At 46.1% G+C, this 19,223-nt stretch overlaps 1 protein-coding gene across 4 annotated transcripts in view; it reads left to right on the top strand.

Moving 5' to 3' along the window:
* The window catches only part of LOC142431488 (uncharacterized), an 81,274-nt gene that overhangs the window by 12,042 nt on the left and 50,009 nt on the right, over positions 1-19,223 (top strand). For 3 of the 4 annotated variants that reach the window (XM_075536459.1, XM_075536461.1, XM_075536462.1), the window contains exons 1-2: positions 11,675-11,781; positions 12,191-12,315. In XM_075536459.1, coding sequence (XP_075392574.1) covers positions 11,766-11,781; positions 12,191-12,315 — 141 coding nt within the window. In that variant the 5' untranslated portion in view covers positions 11,675-11,765. Of the gene's footprint in view, positions 1-11,674; positions 11,782-12,190; positions 12,316-19,223 lie in introns of those variants that run through there. The other variant, XM_075536460.1, reaches the window with a different exon arrangement.

The raw sequence follows: 19,223 nt of genomic DNA, 5'->3' as shown, positions 1-19,223 counted from the left end.
CTCCTTAGCATCTGTTTTCATGCCTTTTAACATCTTTCTGGTGGTGAAGTGCTTACGCGTTGGGCTGCGATCCGCATGGTCGGCAGTGTGAAACCACTAGCAGTTCTCAGGAGAAAGACTTGAGCTTACTCCCCTGAACAGTTATTATGGTCTTGGAAATCCAATGACTCCCCTTCCCCAACTTGTATCCATGTCTGCTCACCCAGTGCGTTTTCCTGTCCAAGAACGAAAGCACAAACTACTCAGTAAATTCCAATTCATAGTGACCAATTCTATAGGATAGAGTAGCACTGCCCCATGGTGTTTCCAGACTAAATCTTTTCAGAAGTAGACCGCCACATCTCTACCAGGAAGAGCAACGGGTGACTTCCAAACTCAGACTGCTTATGAGTTGCCGGTTTGATTTGGTTGTAAAAGGCCCTCCCCAACTCCAGCTTTCCCCTGTTCTAGTAGTCTGAACAAGGGGCCCCCTTTGTCCTCAGTACTCTAGTTCTCCCCCACTGAGCATGTGGGCTGCTGGTCTCCTTGCACACAGGCTTAAATCCATAACCTCACCTTAGGCGAAGCCCCTGCAAGATCTGCCCCACTCTACTTGTGTGTGCGCTGTTCCCTTTGCTCTGATTGCCCTATTCACATGACTTATGTGAAGAAAATTCAGATGCTCCATGGAAGTTTGTAAAGCGCCAAAGGAGTGCCCTCTCCTTCAATTGCTTCCTGTAGAATTACCATCTTTGAGTTTATTGTACACACACAAGAATGCATGCAATTGTTTTAAAATTCTGACCTCTGTGGCATCATGTTGGAGGAGGGCCATGATTTGCTCTTGTGTCCAGCACTGCAGAGTGGAGAACACGGCCAGTCCACTATACCCGCGGCTCTCATTTAAGCCTCATGAGCTCTGTGTGAGGGGAGCATCGGGGAAGGGAAGGTCTCCTGGTGAAGGAGCCAGTCCTGGTCTTCCTGGTCGCATGCCCAAGATGGCTGGACTGGTTGTTCCTGGTCTGCATCAATCTTGCTAATGTCCTCAAACTGCCTTTGAACAGTTTAGTATTCCTAATGAGGCTTTTATTTTTCCTACTTAAAAAAATGTAGTTTGGAGGAAAGTCTACAGAGCAGTTTAGTGTTTGTTTTTTAAAATAATTTGTCAATTTGTGCACATTTTGTTTTGTGACCAGGAGAAAGACAAGGCTTCCCATCTGTGTAAAGAGCAACAGTCTCAGAGACCCACAAAGGCAGTTCTACTCTGCCCTCTCTGGTCATTGTGAGGCAGAATCGACCCATGCACTTTGCTTGCTTGGCAGTTTTGTGACACTGGTTGCAGTCCTCTCAGTGCACCAGCATTTCCTCAGTTTCTCTCTGGCTTTTCTTTGTCCATTTGTCTCTTCTGCCCCTCCCTGCCTTCTGGGTGTTGATTTGGGGGACAAATGCTGCCTTTTTGGTCTTGTAGGGTGGATTGTACTGAGGAGTACCATTCTTGTGTTTTTCTTCACTTTGTAAACCTGTTTATTGTTTGATGGAAAGTTGAGTCCCAGAGGCAGATTCGATTCTAGGCTTGCAGGGTGTCTTAAGGCACCACCAGTTTCTCTCAGCCCAGTAAGTCTGGTCTTTTTTATGATTTGGAATTGTGTTCCTCCCCCCCCCTCCCTGTCTGACCAGGATCTTCTGCTTGGATTCTGATCAGAACACTTGGCCTTAGTAGCTGGACGCCATCCACTCTTATTCTCAAGTTAGTGGAGTAGGAGACTGAATGGCCATTTGTTCTTTGATTTTCTTCCCTCTGCTTTGCTCCCGACAAGAAGGTAGCAAATGATGTCACTGAGTATCTTTCTTCCTCAAACCCTGTTCGTTCCCACCCATCCTCTGTCCTGCTCCACAGACTCCGGGGCCATTCTTCTGGATCTCACTGCCCCAGTTTGGCACAGCATCTGAAAGCCCCCTGGCAGGGGTGGGCCTGCTCTCTGCCTTCCTGAGTTCTCAGTGCCAGGTGTCCTGACTATCCCCTTGAGGACTAACAGATGGGGAGCTCTTTGCCCAATCTGCAGGACATGCAGGAGGCTTGGCAGCCTTCAGTGGGCAACCGTGCAAGGTGGGCTGAGAGGTGAGGTGTCCATGGCTCTGATGGGACAGGTGTGTTCCCCCAGGCAGGGTGTGTGTGTGGGGGGGGAACTGTTCCAGAGCCCTTGGAGCAGGAAGGACTTCTCAAGATTGAGCAAGATGAATGAGGCTGCCCCATGGGAACCCAGACCCAAGCCAGATCCTCAGCCCTGAGCCCTGCCTGCCAGGTTCACCGATGACCCCGGACAGTAATTCCAGAACTTTGGATATGAAGAAGCCTGGGCCCACAGGAAGCCCTGGTGGCTCAGCTTTGTGACTTCTGCTGCCTGTGGCTGCGGCCTGAGGTGTATTTCCAGGAGCAGATGGTGGAGCATGATGTCCTGTGGGAAACTTAACCCTATAACGCCTGAATTTTTAATTTCAGGAAAAAAATTGTTTGTATTTTTTCATATTTATGAATATATATATTAATATAAACAATTAAATGTTATGAAAACGTCACACTCGGTGTTATAGGGTTAACACTGAGGGAAATATGACAAGGACCATATTCCCTAACAGAGGGAACCTGGAAAGCTGGTATTCCACAGTAGAGAAGCCTCCACTTTGGTAAAACTTTGGTAAGTGAGAGGTAATGTCCCAAGTACATGATCCTGCTTTAAAAACATTACCACACAGATTCTCCCCTAACAGCTGTGCTACCTTCAAGTGAGCACATTGGTGATTCTGTCTCCCTATCGAAGCAGACATTACCCTTTTGTTCTCTCTTCCTGCCATGATACCCAACCCCCCTTATTTCTTCCCCCAATGCAGGTGTTAGGTTTCCTCACCTGTGAGCTCAGGGACCTTAATGTAGATACCACCCGCTTTGTGATGCATGTAACTGAATATTCATACCTTAAGGCTATCTATAAATGTCCCAAGATAATAAAGGTTCTCTCTCACTTCTCCCAGTTCCATGTAGTCCAGCAAGAGGAGCTGGTGTGAGCATGTTACCATAAAAATGTGAGTGACTTCTTTATTTTACTCGCTCTTCTATCTTTCTTATCTTCTATGACTTTACTATAAGCTTTATATATTATTGCCGTTCACTGCGCCTTCTGGTCCTTTGGTTGTTGGATGCTGGTTTCCTCTGGGCTCACCTGATGGGCACTGCACCTTTCTCCAGAAGACCAGGAAACAAGAAGACCATGGCTGTGGTGCCAAGAGTTGACCTCCAGCCTCCACAAAGTCGACCTCAATTTAATACTGTTGAAGCCTACCCTCTCTTTTCACCCTCACTGTCCAGCCTTGTTCCAGCCCAGTCCAATCCCCGAAAGTTATCTTTACAAGATGGGGTAATGGATACTGGAGCTCCAGATTCAGAACATCCCTCACTTCTCTAGTGCACTCAGGGCCCTCATGTCCTTGAGAAGCCTGAGAAATGCTGCCCTTGTGTCCCACTAAGAAGGAAGACAGTGACAAGGAGAGAGACCACTGTGGTAGGGAGAAGACTCATTGTACAGGCGCATATGACTTGAAAGTGACTGAATGGCCACAGCAGGGAAAGACCCAGGGAGGAGGCTGTCTTTATTGAATCACATCCATAATTGTGAGGTGGGTGCAATGACGGAACTCTGGATAATTAATGTGGGAAGGTAGACATGCAGACACTGTTAATTCTGATCTTGTACATTTCAGTAGGATTTAAATGGGAACTTATCAAAGAGGCATAGTGAAGTGTTTGCAACTTAGTCAATGTATAAGAAACTTAACAACATATGAGAGTCAGTATTAAACCATAATGTCACTGGCAACTCTAAAATTCACCTGTATTGGTTGTGAAAGAACCTGTATTTGGTGTGAAAGTGAGTGGATTTTGGAAAGATTGTAAAAGACTCATCATCTATGGGACTTATATCTTCAAACAGTATCCACCCTAGGCTGAAACTAAAGAGTTTTTTCAGTAAGGGATATTAAAATGAAATTGGTATTGGAAATATTCCCTTGGTCCTGATTATTTTGGTTAGTAAATTTTACTGAAGTGTTGTAACATTTTCTTTGATTTTAAAAAAAGTTTGCTAAGTATGACATTTGAAATAGGTATTTTAATTTGTGCATAATCTGTTAATCAAAGAGCACTTAAATATTCAATTTTATTAATATGAGTGCAAAAAGAACTACCGCCCACACAATTTTATCTGTGGATCTAAAACTTGCTAAAAATACACACGCTCAGAGTGTAACCCACCTCATATGCATCAAAAGAACACCATCTCCTATTTATCCATATGCTTATTAAGGTGTGATGCATAATTTGGCTCACACGAATCACCCGTTGTACTTTAAACCATATAGGTGCTAACCTCAGTAGCACAGATTGACGATGTCCTGTGTGAGACCTGGGGATTATCACTCTGTATAAATGTCATGTGCAGCAGAATGTGGGAAGAACTGGACAGTGGGATAATATAATTCTTCACTCCCTTGCTACATATATTTTCTAACATAAGAAACATATTAGAGTAGCATCAAGAAAGGAAGGTATGATTTCCTTAGTAATAGAAAATTAACTGTTCCTTCCTCAAAATCAAGCATCTGTCTCTAGAGTGATTTTTTATTTCCCCAGAACTCATCCCTTAAGGGCAAGCAACTTCCTACCTGAGATGTAAGTTTCCTTAAAGATGTGGCAATATCAATAACATGAAGAGACGATGTACAGTTTTGGAAAAAACAATCAGGAACCACATATCTGATAATGTCCTAATACTTAAAAACAAAATTCATACAACTTAATAGCAAAAAGACAACCTCATTAAAAATTTTAAAATATTTTTATTGTAATACAATTCACATATCATACAATTTAATAGTTCAATCATAATAAGAAGAGTTGTGGAATCATAACCACAATCAATTTCAGGTGGTTTTCTTTTATCTCATACTTGTTGTTAGGACAACCTCATTAAAAAAACCATTAACAATGCCATATTACAGATATCTTTTTCAACAACATCAATTGCATCTGCATACATGGGATTCACAGGATGGAAGACACAGAAATCACACCGAGTATACCCCACATGAACTTAGATACCATCAGAATGTCTTGGAAGAGGATATTTTCATCTAACAAATCCTACGATAGAAGTTTCACTGGCCAACCTTCATTCGCACGCTGAGCTGACTGGAGATCCAGGAGCGTGTCCAGGCAAGATTGGCAAGAGTCTGACACGCTGCCTCCGGTGGTATGAGCATGTGATTGGATCTCCAGCACCCACCCAAGTTTTGTTGGTCAGACCTGAGTCCTTGGCAAGTCTCAGTTGGCGCCTATGATTTCTGCATGACATCTAGAATGGACATCAGAAACTCACAGACCTCTTCCTGCTGGTGTCTATGAAAGCCTCTCTCCAGTGTGTGCAGGGCTCCAAGGTGGGCGAGATGATGGAGGGCTGGCGCCATGTGAGCTGGGATCCAGTGCACGGAAGCCCTGTTGCCCATACCGGGCAGCCTGTAGTCTGCGAGACTTGGCAAGAACTTCAGGTGCTGTAGCATCCTGTTGACATAGCAGGTGTTCCCATGTGTGGACATCGGCTCCAAACCAGCTGTCTGCTCCATGCTTCTCAGCAGAAACAAGGCACCAAACCTGGGCCAGTGAGCTTCTGGTTTATCATCCAGGAAGAGAGCACAGTGGCTTTTAGGTTTAGGTTGGCTGCGGGCAGGCGGGCAGTGGGAAAGGCTGAGTGTTGGAGGTAGGGTGAGTGGAGAGAAGATATCTCCATGGGCAACAAAGGCTTTCCTTTCTTCACCTAAGTGCACAGAACCTTCTTCCCGCTTTAGAGAAAAGACTCCAGATGGCTGTTAGGAAATTGCAGCAATCTGATTAGCCCTCTGGGGGTGGGTAGGGAGTGGGGAGGATAACCCCAGCGCTTCCCCCAGACCACCTTATCCCTACGCTCAAGGGCACAAAACACTTATAGTCCTGTGTTCCCCCCCAGCCCCGCCCATCCTTCCCCTTGTTCCTCCCTCTTTTTTTCCCACCAAATTCACTAATTCATTCCCAGCAACCAGCTGGACCTGTGGGTTGAAATTCTGGCCACTTATTGAACACCCCTCTGCCAATTATTTCTATTCATTAAACACCTGAAGAAGGCGTACTTCTGAATGTCTTGCACAAATCCACCTACCTTGGTACTGAGGGACACACTTGTCATGTCCCCCCTCAAAAGGAAGATAAGGAAGCATCCTGGAGTTTGTGTGTGTGTCTCACATGCTTCTTTTTAAAAAATCACTTTATTAGGGGCTCATACAACTCTTATCACAATCCATACATACATCAATTGTGTAAAGCACATTTGTACATTCATTGCCCTCATCATTCTCAAAGCATTTACTCTCCACCTAAGCCTCTGGCATCAACTCCTCATTTTTTCCCCTCTCTCATGAACCCTTGATAATTTATAAATTATTATTTCGTCATATCTTGCCCTGTCTGATGTCTCTATTCACCCACTTTTTTGTTGTCTGTCCCCAGGGAGGAGGTCACATGTAGATCCTTGTAATTGGTTCCCCCTTTCCAACCCACCCTCCCTTCACCCTCCCAGTATCGCCACTCCCACCACTGATCCTGAAGGGATCATCCACCCTGGATTCCCTGTAGTTCCAGTTCCTATCTGTACCAGTGTACATCCTCTGGTTTAGCCATATTTGTAAGGTAGAATTGGGATCATGATAGTGGGGGAGGAGGAAGCATTTAGGAACTGGAGGAAAGTTGTATGTTTCATCGTTGCTACACTGCACCCTGCCTGGCTTGTCTCCTCCCTGAGACCCTTCTGTAAGGGGATGTCCAGTGGCCTACAAATGGGCTTTGAGTCTCCACTCTGCACCCCCCCCATTCACTATTATATAATTTTTTTTTGTTCTGATGATGCCTGATACCTGATCCTTTCAACACCTCGTGATCGTACAGACTGGTGTGCTTCTTCCATGTGGGCTTTGTTGCTTCTGAGCTAGATGGTCACTTGTTTACCTTCAAGCCTTTAAGACTCCAGATGCTATATCTTTTGATAGCCAGGCACCACAGCTTTCTTCCCCACATTTGCTTATTTACTCACTTTGTCTTCAGCGGTTGTGTTGGGAAAGTGTGCATCATAGAATGCCAATTTAATAGAAGAAAGTATTCTTCCTTTGAGGGAGTACTTGAGTAGAGGCTCAATGTCCTTCTGCTACCTTAATACTAAACCTATAAATATATGCACATGTGGTCCTCTCTGTGGACTGGCTGCTTTAATCCAGAACATCGCCCGCAAGGCCTGGTGGGCCAAGATGTGCTCCACTCTCTCCTCCTCCCTCTTCATCTGCTCCCGTGTGCTCCGATCAGATATCTCCCTCTCTCAGAGCTGAAGATTCAGTGCTGTCCTTTCTTCTGGGGGGAGGGTGTCTCTATGATTTCTTTTTTTTGGGATGAGCTTGTGTACGAGTGGATGGGTATGTGAGTGTTTGGGGCTCACGCGACAGTGTGTGTATATACAGTTCTATGAGTACTTCCTGTAGCTGAGTTTTGTTAGCTGGTCATGTTTCTAAAACATTAAGGGGTACACTATTGGCATAGATTTGGGGACTGGCATCAAAAGGAGGTTGTTTGATGCCATTGAGTGGGTTTCGGCCCCAAGCAGCCATATACTCAACAGAAAGAAGCACTTCCTGATCCCGCACCATCCTCACAGTTATTCCTATTTCGAAGAGTCCATAAAGCCTATTGGGGACCCAGGTGGTAACACCTTAGGGTTCCTTAGCCACATACCCTGTGGTGGCACAGTAGCTGCACTGTATCAGCTACACTGGTATCAGTAAGGAGGACTGTGCCACGTATGTACTTCTAGCCTTCTACACCTCCCTCTCGTTTTTACCCCCTCCAACTGGAAAAATTATAAAGATTAGAAATGTGCAGATTTTCAGACTTAGAAAAACTGGGTATAGAAAAAATGAGAGGCCAATTGTGAACAAGGGGTCCCAATAGGCCTTGATCTATGGGTCTCTCCTCAGCAGCATTGGGTTGGGGTCAAGCACAGGGCCTCCTGTGACCATGCCAGGAGTCTTGAAACTCCTCTATGGCTGCTAGTTAGGATCGGCCATTCCCCACTCTACTCGTCCTCCAAGGATACAGCTTCCTCCAGGTTGTTGTTAGGTGCTCCGTCTGTCAGCAAGTTTCCCCCTTTGATATTGTCAGGAGCCTCACATGCGTTCTGATTCATAGCAGCCCTATGGACGACAGGATGAAACACTGCCCAGTCTTGTGCCAGCCTCACAGTTGCTGTAGTCACCGTGTCAATCCATTTCTCCAGGGCCTTCCGCCTTTTTGCTGCCTCTTTACCAAGCATGATGCCCTGGGGGAAACTAACACTGAGGAAAATATGACGAGGACTCTATTCCCTAACTTATTACAGAGGGGATCTGGAAAGCTGGCATTCCATGGTAGGAAAGCCTCCACTTTGGTAAGTCAGAGGTAAAAATCCAAGTACATTATCCTGCTTTAAAAATTATTCCCACAGATTCTCCCTTTACAGCTGTGCTGCCTTACAGTGAGCACATGCTCGATTCTATCTCCCTACAGAAGCAGACATTACCCTTTGGTTCTCTCTTCCCACCATGACTCCCAGCCCCCCTTGTACCTTCCCCCAATGCAGGTATTAGGTTTCCTCACCTGTGAGCTCAGGGACCTTAATACCACCCAGGCTTCCTTTAAATGTCCCAAGATAGTAAAGGCTCTGGGTTACTTCTCCCAGTTCCACGTGTTACATCAAGAGGAACTGGGTGAGCATGCTACCATACAATGTGCCTGACTCCTTTACTCTCTCTCTCCTCTTCTTATCCTCTTTGACTGTACTATAATTTTATATATCGTGACTGTATATTTGTGCTTTCTGCCCCTTTGGTTGTTGGAGGCTGGTTTCCTGTGACAATGTCCTTCTCCAGGGACTATTCTCTCCTGACATGTTCCAAGTCTGTGAGATGAAGTCTTAGCATTCTTGCTTCTAAGGATCATTCTGACTGTATTTCTTCTAAGACATTTCAGTTTTTTCTTCTGGGAATCCACGCCATTTTCAATATTGCCAATGCCATTGTTCAAACACATCAGTTTTTCGTGAGTCTTCCTTATTCAATGTCGAACTTTCACATGCATCTGAAGCAGTTGAAAAGATCATAGTTTGTGTCAGGTATACCTTAGTCCTGAAAGCAACATTTTTGCTTTTCAAGACTTTAAAGCGGTCTTGTGCAGATTTACTAATGCAATGCTTTGAGTCATTTGTTCTCTTGATTGCTACTTCCATGAACAATGATTGTGGATCCAAACTTACTGCCATCAAGTCAGTGCCAACTTATAGTGACCCTACAGGATGGGGTAGAACTGCCCTGTGAGTGTCTGAGACTATAACTCATTCCAGGAGTAGAAAGCTCCATCTGAGGTGGCTGGTGGTTTTGAACTGATGACCTTGTGGATTGTAGCCCAACACAACCATGATACCACCAGGGCTTTTGATTGTGGATCCAAGTAAGATCTGTTTAATTTTTAATCATGTCTTCATTTATCATTGTTAGAGGAAGCCAGCTTCCAACAACCAAAGCACCAGAAAGCACAAATGTACAGTTGATGACATATAAAGATTATAATAAAGTCATAGAGGATAAGAAAGATTGAAGACAGTAAAATAAGGGAGTCAGACACATCGTATGGCAGCATGCTCACCTCAGCTCCACTTGATGGACCACGTGGAATTGAGTTGGAGAACTGGGAGAAGTGAGAGCAAATCTTTATTATCTTGGGATAGTTTTAGTAAGCTTAAGACATGCACATTCTGTTTTTACATACATCACAAGGTGGGCATATCTACAATAAGGGTCCCTGAGCTCACAGGTGAGGAAACCTAACACCTACATTGGGGGAAGGCATAAGGGGGGTTGGGTGTCATGGCTGTAAGAGAGAACAAAAGGATCATGTCTGCTTCTGTAGGGAGACAGAATCAACCATGTGCTTGCTTTAAGGCAGCATAGCTGTTAAGGGAGAATCGGTGGGAATAATTTTTAAAGTAAGATCATGTACTTGGACTTTAGCTCTCACTTACCAAAGTGGAGGCTTTCCTACCGTGGAATGCCAGCTTTCCAGATTCCCTCTGTGATAAGTTAGGGAATAGAGTCCTCATCCTATTTTCCTGTTAGTTTCTCACATATCATGATGTTACCTATTGGTCTAGTTGTGGTAGAGTCGTTAGCCATTATGGGGGAACTGGATTAATAACCCAGGTAAGTATGATAAGATTTAGATCGGGAAGCTGAGGTAAGATTTGATTAACCTAGATAACATTTTGAAAGTAGGATCCATGAGATTTCCCGTTGGATTAGGTAGAAAGAAAGTTGCTTCAAGGTTTTGATTTGGGTTTGAGGTCTGTTCTCTACCAGTGCTGTCCATGCTCTCCCATTGACTTCCCTCCTCCACAACCTGGAAGGTAAGACTGCCCCCACCCAGTTGAAAGGCATCAACCCATTACAACGCCTTGGTTTCCCATCCCACGTCAATGCTTTTGTTTGAATTGGTGGACAGACTTTGCAAGCAATTTCCCCCTGCTCTATTTAGGGGATAGACCATGGTTTTCTTAGAGCCTGCATTCTTTGCACTTCCTAGCTTCCCTGCTCACCAAAAGGAGGTTTCAAGAGCTCTCAGGCCACGGAAGGGGCATCTCAGCAGCGATTTTAAGGAAGGCTTCCTGCCTTGGTTAGGCCATGCTTGAATAGCAACACCAAATACTGTAGAGATGCACTTTGCTCAGTAACACTTGCGCTGTTGCAATATTTGATTATCCATTTGGTTGTTACAGAAAAATTCTTAACTGTAATTGATGGTTGTTGCTGTAATAATATATTGCCTGTATTTCTACCTCTAGTAATGGGCTTTATGTGCTAGATTTTAATATCCTTGAGCCTGGGCAAGTGCACAAGTCTTTTAAAAAGAAACATGGTTTACTTGTAGAACACTGATCAGTTTTGACAGATTGTTAATGCCCTTGAAGTGGTTTTCGTGGGTGTGAAACAAATGGTGAGAATTTTAATTGGTCCCTCTTATTATAGTATTGAAATTAAGTCTACTTAATTTATCAAGTCATGTTCATGCCCTGATTTTATATACTTGTATCTATCAATAAACATTGTGATACTTGAAAAAAAAAAAGAAACAAAAATAAAAACAAAAAAAGCTGTGCTGTTTGCAAACCCTCCAGAAGGCAGGCAGCTTGCTCGGAAATGCCTACCGCTTCTTCCCGGCCTCTCCTGCCTGGCCCTGCACTGTCGGGTCCCTCCAAACCGAAGCTCCCTAAGGGAAGGCCGGCCGGCCCGCACGAGAGGTGCGGTCTTTCCAGGCCGCCCCCCAAATGCGCTCCCGCGCCTCTCAGGCCGCCGGGCGACCTCGGCGGTGGCTCTTTCCCAGGCGCGCTCTGGCCCTGGAGCCAGGCCTCCGCGGCGGGCCGGGTGGGGCCGGAGCGAGGGGCGCTGCCCGGCGGCTGGCTGGGCTCGCGGAGCAGGCCTGCCCGACCGCGCTTCGGGCGAAGGGCTGCGCAGCTGCGGACGCCGCGCGGCTGGAGCTGGGGTGGCGCGCGCGGGCCCGGAGCGCGAGTGCGCCCGCCGACGCAGACGTGCCGCCGCTGGGGTCCCGGGGAGCGCGCGGCGCGGGCGCGGGGAGGATGCCGTCCGGCACCGGTGAGCCGGGGGATGGGGGGTTGGGGGACGCAAGCGGGGCGGGGGGAGGATGCTGTCCGGCACCGGTGAGCCGGGGGATGGGGGGTTGGGGGACGCAAGCGGGGCGGGGGGAGGATGCCGGTGAGTCGGGGTTTTGGCGGCGCGGGGAGCGAGTGGCCCCCTGGTTCCCTGGGCGCCCGGGGAACTCGGCTCCTCCTGGGGGTCGCAGGAACGTGAGCTGCGGGCCCGGGAAGCCCCGGCGCTTCGCGGACCCTCCCGTGGCGGGCGGTACAGCTGCTCGCGGAGGCCAGGTGGAGGCCGAGGGTGGTCGAGGCCCCCCTTCCCCTCCTACCCCACCCTCTGCCAGCTGGGCAGGGGCCCGGGCCGGGCTGCCCCGCGACCAGCTCGGCGACGTTGTGTCTCTCCGCAGAACCAGGGCTGGCCAGTCTCCCCAGCGCCAACGGGGGCGGCGTCCAGGGAATCTTCGGTTGTGGCCCCAAGGGCGACGCCTTTCTTGGCACCAATGAAAAGTGCTTCATCCAGAAACAGGCGAACGTGAGTAACGCCCCTGCCCCACCAGCTGCGCCCCGTGGGCTGTTCCTTCGGAATTTCAATTTCCCTCCCTTCTTTGACCCCCCGGCCCGCCCCGTCACCCAGCCGGACTAGGGTGCCACGCCCCCGCAGCCTGGGAGCCTGAGCCTTGCGGACTGGTTCAGTCCACCCAGTCCACATTCTTTTCTGTGCGAAGACAGACTGCGCCAGCCCCTGGGTTTGAGGGGGCAGACAGACCCCGCCACTTGCTACTTGATTTTGGGGTGCCTGGTGACTTGGTCCTCTCTGAACCCCAGCCTCCTCACCTTTGTGACAGCCATGATCATTGCCCTCACTTCCCCTTATTGTCTGTGCAGAGTCAATCAGATGCCCTGCCCTTCCGCGGCAAGACCAGCTGGGACCTAGCCCTTTGGGGCACTCTGAGTGGCAGCTGTGTGGTTGTCTCACTGTCGCTGTCCTTAGGTGCTGTTGGGTCCACTCAGTGACCTCCGTCCCACAGAGCCGAGCACTGCCTGTCCTGTGCAGCCGGCCTCATGGATCACGGTCGGCTTTGAGCTTGTTGCATCTAGTCGGAGATGCCCCTCTTGCCTGTGGCCTCTGTGAAGCACCGGGTCTTTCTGCAGTGGTTGGTGCTGTGGAGACGCTGTGAGGCAGCCCCCATTCTCTTTTCAGGCCCTTCTGGCTGTACTTCCAAGGCCAATTGTTTTTGTGTTGTGGTAGCCCATGACATCATCCTTCATTCGTGCTATAATTCGGAGACATAAATTATGTTGCCTGCCGTACACGTTCTCCAGCCCACGAAGTTAATGCAGTTACCACGCATGGCGCCCATGGGACCACAGTAGTCCTCAGTGCCATCCTTCTTTAAAAATATATATATATATTTTTAAAAATTTTATTTTTAAGTCATTTTATTGGGGGCTCGTACAACTCTTATTACAACCCATCCATCCATCCATCTGTTGTGTCAAGCACCTTTTAAAAAATCGTTTTATTAGGGGCTCCTACAACTCTTCTCACATCCATTCATACATCAATTGTGTAATGCACATTTATTTGTACATTCATTGCCCTCATCATTCTCAAAACATTTGCTCTCCACCACCCTTGATTTTGACAACAGATCCTTTCCCAAAGATTTCTTCATAGCTGCTTTTTGTGGGCATCGATTACGGATACAGATGAGAATCTCACCAATTTCTCAATTTCTCATGTTCCGTGTTGGTCCTATTATGAGGTGGTTTTCGCCCCCTGAGATGTGATCATTGCTGAAGGTGGTAGGGTTGGTCATCTTGAGCTGTAAGTGCGTCAAGCCCTCTTCGCGTTCAGCAAGCAAGGTTATATAATCTGCATAGTGCTGCTCTTCCCCCGATCTGGTATTTCATTCTTCCTCACACAGTCCAGCTTCATGCATTAATTATTTGCTCAGTACACAGATTGAAAGGATATAACCAGGACACACACCTTTCCGGGTGTGAAAGTACGTAGTTTGCCCTTGCTAAGTTCAAACAACCGCTTCTTGGACTAGGACACAAACAAACAAACAGACTTCTGTCCTGTCACTTTTGACCTGATTTACGTATCACCCTTTGCCAACAATCTTCTCATTTTGGAAACAGTGTATCTTCCCTTTTTTGGCCATGAAGTTCAGACTCTTGCCTCTACTTTGGTGGTTTTAAAAGTTTTTGAACATCTGAAATCTTTATGAGTGTTTACAAAATCACAACAGAGTGCTTCCAAGATTTTAGAACAGAAAGTGCATTCCCCTTCCCAAGCTAGGTTTCTGTGTTAGCCTGGGCACACTATAGAAACAAGCTTGTAGACACTCATGTGTATAAGCAAGACCTTCGTATATAAGAGCAATTGAATGTTGAGAAAACAGCCTAGCCCAGTCCGGATCAAGTCCATAAGTCAGGATTAACCCATATGTCCGATACCAATCTATAAAGTCCTCTTCAGATTCATGAAACACATGCAATGACACTGAATGCAGGAAAATCACAGGCTAGTGGGTGGAAAGTCTTGTGGATCCAGTGACAGTGCTGGCAGGGGTCTCGACGTGGCTTCTCTGGCTTTAGAGGTCTGGCTCCATCAGCCTCTCTCTATGTGTGAGCCTGCGTCCCACCTCCAGTGACCTATTGATTTCCTTAGCACCTCCAAATGAGGTCATCAAGCTGTGACCTTGATGGCTAAATTCTACCCCTCCTTTCCTAAGTCTCAAATTGACAACAGATTATGTAACAACCACCGATTCACTAGCTAGAGTTTCCTAAAATTAGCATTTTGCTTTCCCTTGTGCTACCTCACTAAAGAGAAATATACTTGTATTACTGCCTATGATGCATTTCTCACAGAAGTTCACACCAGGTGACATTGTGTTGTTGTTGTTGTTGTTGTTAGTTCCAGGTCATAACAACCCCCTGTGTGCAGAGTAAAACTCCTTCCTGGCTTTTTCAAGGCCGTGACCCATCATCTGAGGAACCATGGTGTCTTTGAACTGCCAATCTTTCGGCTGCTAACCAAGTGTTAATTCAACTGTGCTACTCAGGGAGCATGATGTCATCCAAAGAAGTTATCCATGAATATCTGTATAGTTCTTTCTTTTCTTTTTTTAAAAAATCATTTTATTGTGGCTCTTACAGCTCTTATAACAATCCACACATCAATTGTATCAAGCATATTTGTACATATGTTGCCATCATTTTCTAAACAATAACTTTCTTTTTGAGCCCTTGGTATCAGCTCCTCTTTTTTCCCTCCCTTTCCCTCCCCCTCTCGTGACCCCTTCATAAATTATAAATTATTTTAATTTTCGTATCTTACACCTACTGCTGTCTCCCTTCATCCCCCTGGGGTGGTTGGTTTCCCCTTCCTCCCCTCCTCTCCTCACCTTTCTCCTACCCTCCTATTATCTCTATTCCCATTTCTGTTCCTGAGGAGTGTATCTGACTTGGATTCCGTGTGTTGTGAGCTCTTATCTGTACCTGTGTACATGTTCCGGGCTAGCCCACAGTGAAAGGCAGGACTGGAGTCATGATAGTGGGGGGTGAGGAAGTCTCAAGGAGCCAGAGGAATATTGTGTGTTTCATGCGTGCTGCACCCTGCTTGACTCATCCTTTCCTTGTGACCCTTCTGTGAGGTGATGTCCCATTGCTTACAGATGGGTTTTGGGTCTCTACTCTGACCCCCCTCATTCTCAGCAATATTTTTGTTGTTGTTTGTTTCTGGTTTTCTGGTGCCTGTTACCTGATCCAGTCCACACTTTATGATTGCACAGGTTGATGTGCTTCTTCTATGTGGGCTTATTGCTTCTCTGCTAGATGGCTGCTTGTTTAATTTCGAGCCTTTAAGACCCCAGATGCTATATCTTTTGATAGCTGGGCACCATCAGCTTTCTTCCCCACATTTGCTTGTGTACCCATTTTGTCTTCAGCGATCTGTGCAGGAAGGGTGAGCATCACAGACTGCCAGATTGTTAGAACAAAGCATTCTTGCATTGAGACAGGGCTTGATCAGAGGCTCCAAATCCATCCATCACCTAAATGTATTGTCATATAAATATGTGTAAATAGGCCAATACCTCTATTTTATGAATTAAGTATTTACATATATACATTCCTATGTTTATACTTCTATCCATAGCTCTGCTTCCTAGATCTTTCCTCTGTTTCCTTTTACCTTCCTCCTGCCCCACCATCATGCTTGCCCTTCTTCTGCATCTTAGTACTTTCTCTTAGCTAGATTGCTGTTGCTCCAACACTTCAGGATCTCTACGTCCTCCTCCTTGTTGATTTTAATTCCCTAGTTGTTCCCCTGTCTGTGATGTTGTTTGCTCACGGCTCCCCTCCCTCCCCCCGCCCCAAGTCCCTTCAGAACCATTGATCCTGTTGTTTTCTCCTTGAGCTGGCTTCCCATGCCTATCTTATATAGGTAGGCAAAACAATAATAACAGACAAAAAGAAAACAAAAAATTGAATAAAGAGAAAAATATAACTAGAAAAAAGCATACATAATTCCAGGTCTGTCCACTGACCTTTATGACTATCTCCCCACTGGTCCTGGGAGATTCCAGGAACTTCCCCTCCTTGCCAGAAGACTATTTTGGGGGCTCCTCAGGGGCTTTGTGGCTTTGCTTTGCTCCTGTTACTGATCTGTTATGTTCCCTTCTTGGTTCAGATAAAGGTGGTACAAAGTGAAATTTCAGTCTGTTTGGTGGCTTTTCATTTTAATTTTTAAAGGTGGCTGGTTTCACACTGGTATGTGCATTTAAGACTTGACTCTTTCGAGCTTTACCGCAGTCGGTGTGGTCAGGAGCATGTCGGATGGTCTGGTCTATTGCCTTTTGAGGAAGTTTGCTGCGTTTCCAGCAGGACCTGCTCACTAGGCTGGATGCTGTGCAGAGAGCCTGTAGGAAGAAAAGGAGACTTAGGGAGACCTAGATCATAGACACAATAAACAAAACTGAAGTAAGTGCTTCACATAGACTTTTCCTTGAACAGATTCTTAACTGAAAATCATGAACACGAGCAGTTGCCTGGAAATGTTTTCTATACACATTTTCATAGGGATTAAATTTGAGCTCCTTGTGGGGAGCCACCAAAGATGGAGCAGGGTGAATGAGCTTCCGAGCAGTGGGGTACTTTCACTGATTTGTAAACCTTTACTCCCTTGTTGGGTGACTTCTGACTTGAAAGGTGGTTTATTGGTACTTTGCAACTTTTTTTTTAAAAATGTGATTTACAATTTGTTATTTTCATGTTTGTTCCTGAAATCTTATTTTAAATTTAATAAATCATTTTATTGGGGCTCATACAACTCTTATCACAATGCATACATACATCAATTGAGTAAAGCACTCTTATACATTTGTTGCCTTCCTCATTTTCAAAATTTGCTTTCCACTTGGGTTCCTGGAATCAGCTCATTTTCCAAAGGAATACTTTTTTAAATGGGGCTTTAGTGGCTTCCGAAGACCTTAGTCTGGGTTGGAAAAGCACCTACCAAACTTGAGCAGGCACTTGCTAGAACTAGTAGAAATGTTTAATTCCCATCCTTGCGCATTTGGATAGTCTGCCAGTCTCTAAATGGCTGTTGTCTTTGATGCTGCCTGATAAGGTTAGTCCGTGGTGGTTTTCTTTATGCATCGTTTCTCTGCCCTAGTAGTCTACATTTCCTGACAGCTAGGTCAGCTGCTTGATATAAGCCGTTACTAGCCGACTACGGTTTGATATAATTTGCCAAAGAGTCCTGGCTAAAGTGACTGCAAACACGTAGCTGTTGAATTATTGGATCAGCTGTGGCTCTAGGTAAGAAGATGGTTTTTCCCTTTACCCACATTCCTCCAGGGTGAAGCTGTTAATTCGCTAAATTAGAAGGTGTACATGCAGGGCTAAGATTGGACAGGCTTACTTGAAGAAGGAAGTGCCTGAACTGATATGGTTCAAAATTTAATGGTCTCTACCCGTCATGTAGGACTTTCTGTCCTGGGCTCAGGGAGCAGAGTTAAGGCGAGTGTCTTCTACAATCTCAAGTATAGCTTGCAAGTCTTGCACAAAGGGGTACTCTGCAGTTCTGGGTTCCCTGCGAGGAGGGCTGGGCTGTCCGATGGGGACTGGCAGTACTGTTCCTTATGCTGGGGGAATTTTCTGACGGGCGAATGCTGTCTAGAACCTCATTCTACTGTGAGCATTGTTTCTTGTGAGTATTAATTTTTTCCTCACTGGAGAAGCCTGCTGGGCTGACTGGATGCACCCTCAGCCCACCTCTTCTGGGTTCCCCTGATCTTCTGGTTCTGGAGACTAGTAGTCTCCGGCTTCCCCCTCAGGTCCCTCTTGAAGAAGTTGGCCAGCGTGCTCATTGGGCACTTCAGGATACAGCTGGCACGTGCTGGTGAAATGTAACCCTGCTCACTAGTCTTACAGAGTTGATCTCTGCCAAGGAGGAAACCAGGCCGGCATCTAAGGAAACTTGTGGGCGAGCTTGCTTTCTTTAATTAGAGTTTATTAGAAAATTTGACTTACTTATAACTCCCTCCCAGGAGGATGGACAACAGATAAGGGGGTAAAGGGAGACATTGGACAGTGCAAGACATGGAAAAATAATAATAATTTATAAATTATTCAAGGGTTCATGAGGGAGGAAAGGAGGGGGAGAAGGGGAAAATGAGGAGCTGATACCAAGGCTCAAGTAGAAAGAAAGTGTTTTGAGAATGATGATGGCAACAAATGTACAAATGTGCTAGACACAGTGGATGTATGTAAGGATTGTGATGAGTTGTACGAGTCCCAATAAAATGATTGAAAAAGTTCTAAAATTGATTGCAATTATGATTGTACAATTATTCTTGATATGATTGACCTATTGTATGATATGTGGGTTATGTGCCAATAAAACTGTCAAAACACCCCAGAAAACGTTTATATCTCTACTGTTACTTTCACATGGGGTTTCTTGAAGGAGAATGACAAGAGACTTGTCATTGGAGCCGAGCCTGTGGGCCTGGTCCTTCGTTTTTCATCAGCGTTCAAGTCCATACTCTGTTGAACAAACGCGCCTATTTCCTTACTGTTGTACGCTCTCTTTGGGCATTTGCGCTTCCAGTGGCCTGACTTCTTGTAGTAGCACGTGCTTTCTGAGTTAAAGCCCCCTTGGCAGACCTTGGTCTCCCTAGCTCTGTGCCAGGTTTCTTACCTGTTGTTTTCTTACCTGTGGACTGACTCGCTCTGGGCAGCTGGGGTTTTCTGTGCCTCTCGGATCTTAACTACCTCGAAGGTGATGTGCATCAGCGTGAGCATTCTTTCTATGCCCTCTTTCGACTTTCTGCATCTGTTTGCAAATATCTGGCCAACTCTAGGCTATAAAGCTACTATTGATCATACAAGTATTTTCTGGGGCCTACCTATTAAAGGTCG

The sequence above is a fragment of the Tenrec ecaudatus genome, chromosome 18 (genome assembly GCF_050624435.1).
Source record: "Tenrec ecaudatus isolate mTenEca1 chromosome 18, mTenEca1.hap1, whole genome shotgun sequence".
Lineage (NCBI taxonomy): Eukaryota > Metazoa > Chordata > Mammalia > Afrosoricida > Tenrecidae > Tenrec > Tenrec ecaudatus.
Note: the sequence above shows the minus strand (reverse complement) of the source record. Positions and strands in the feature narration are given on the sequence as shown.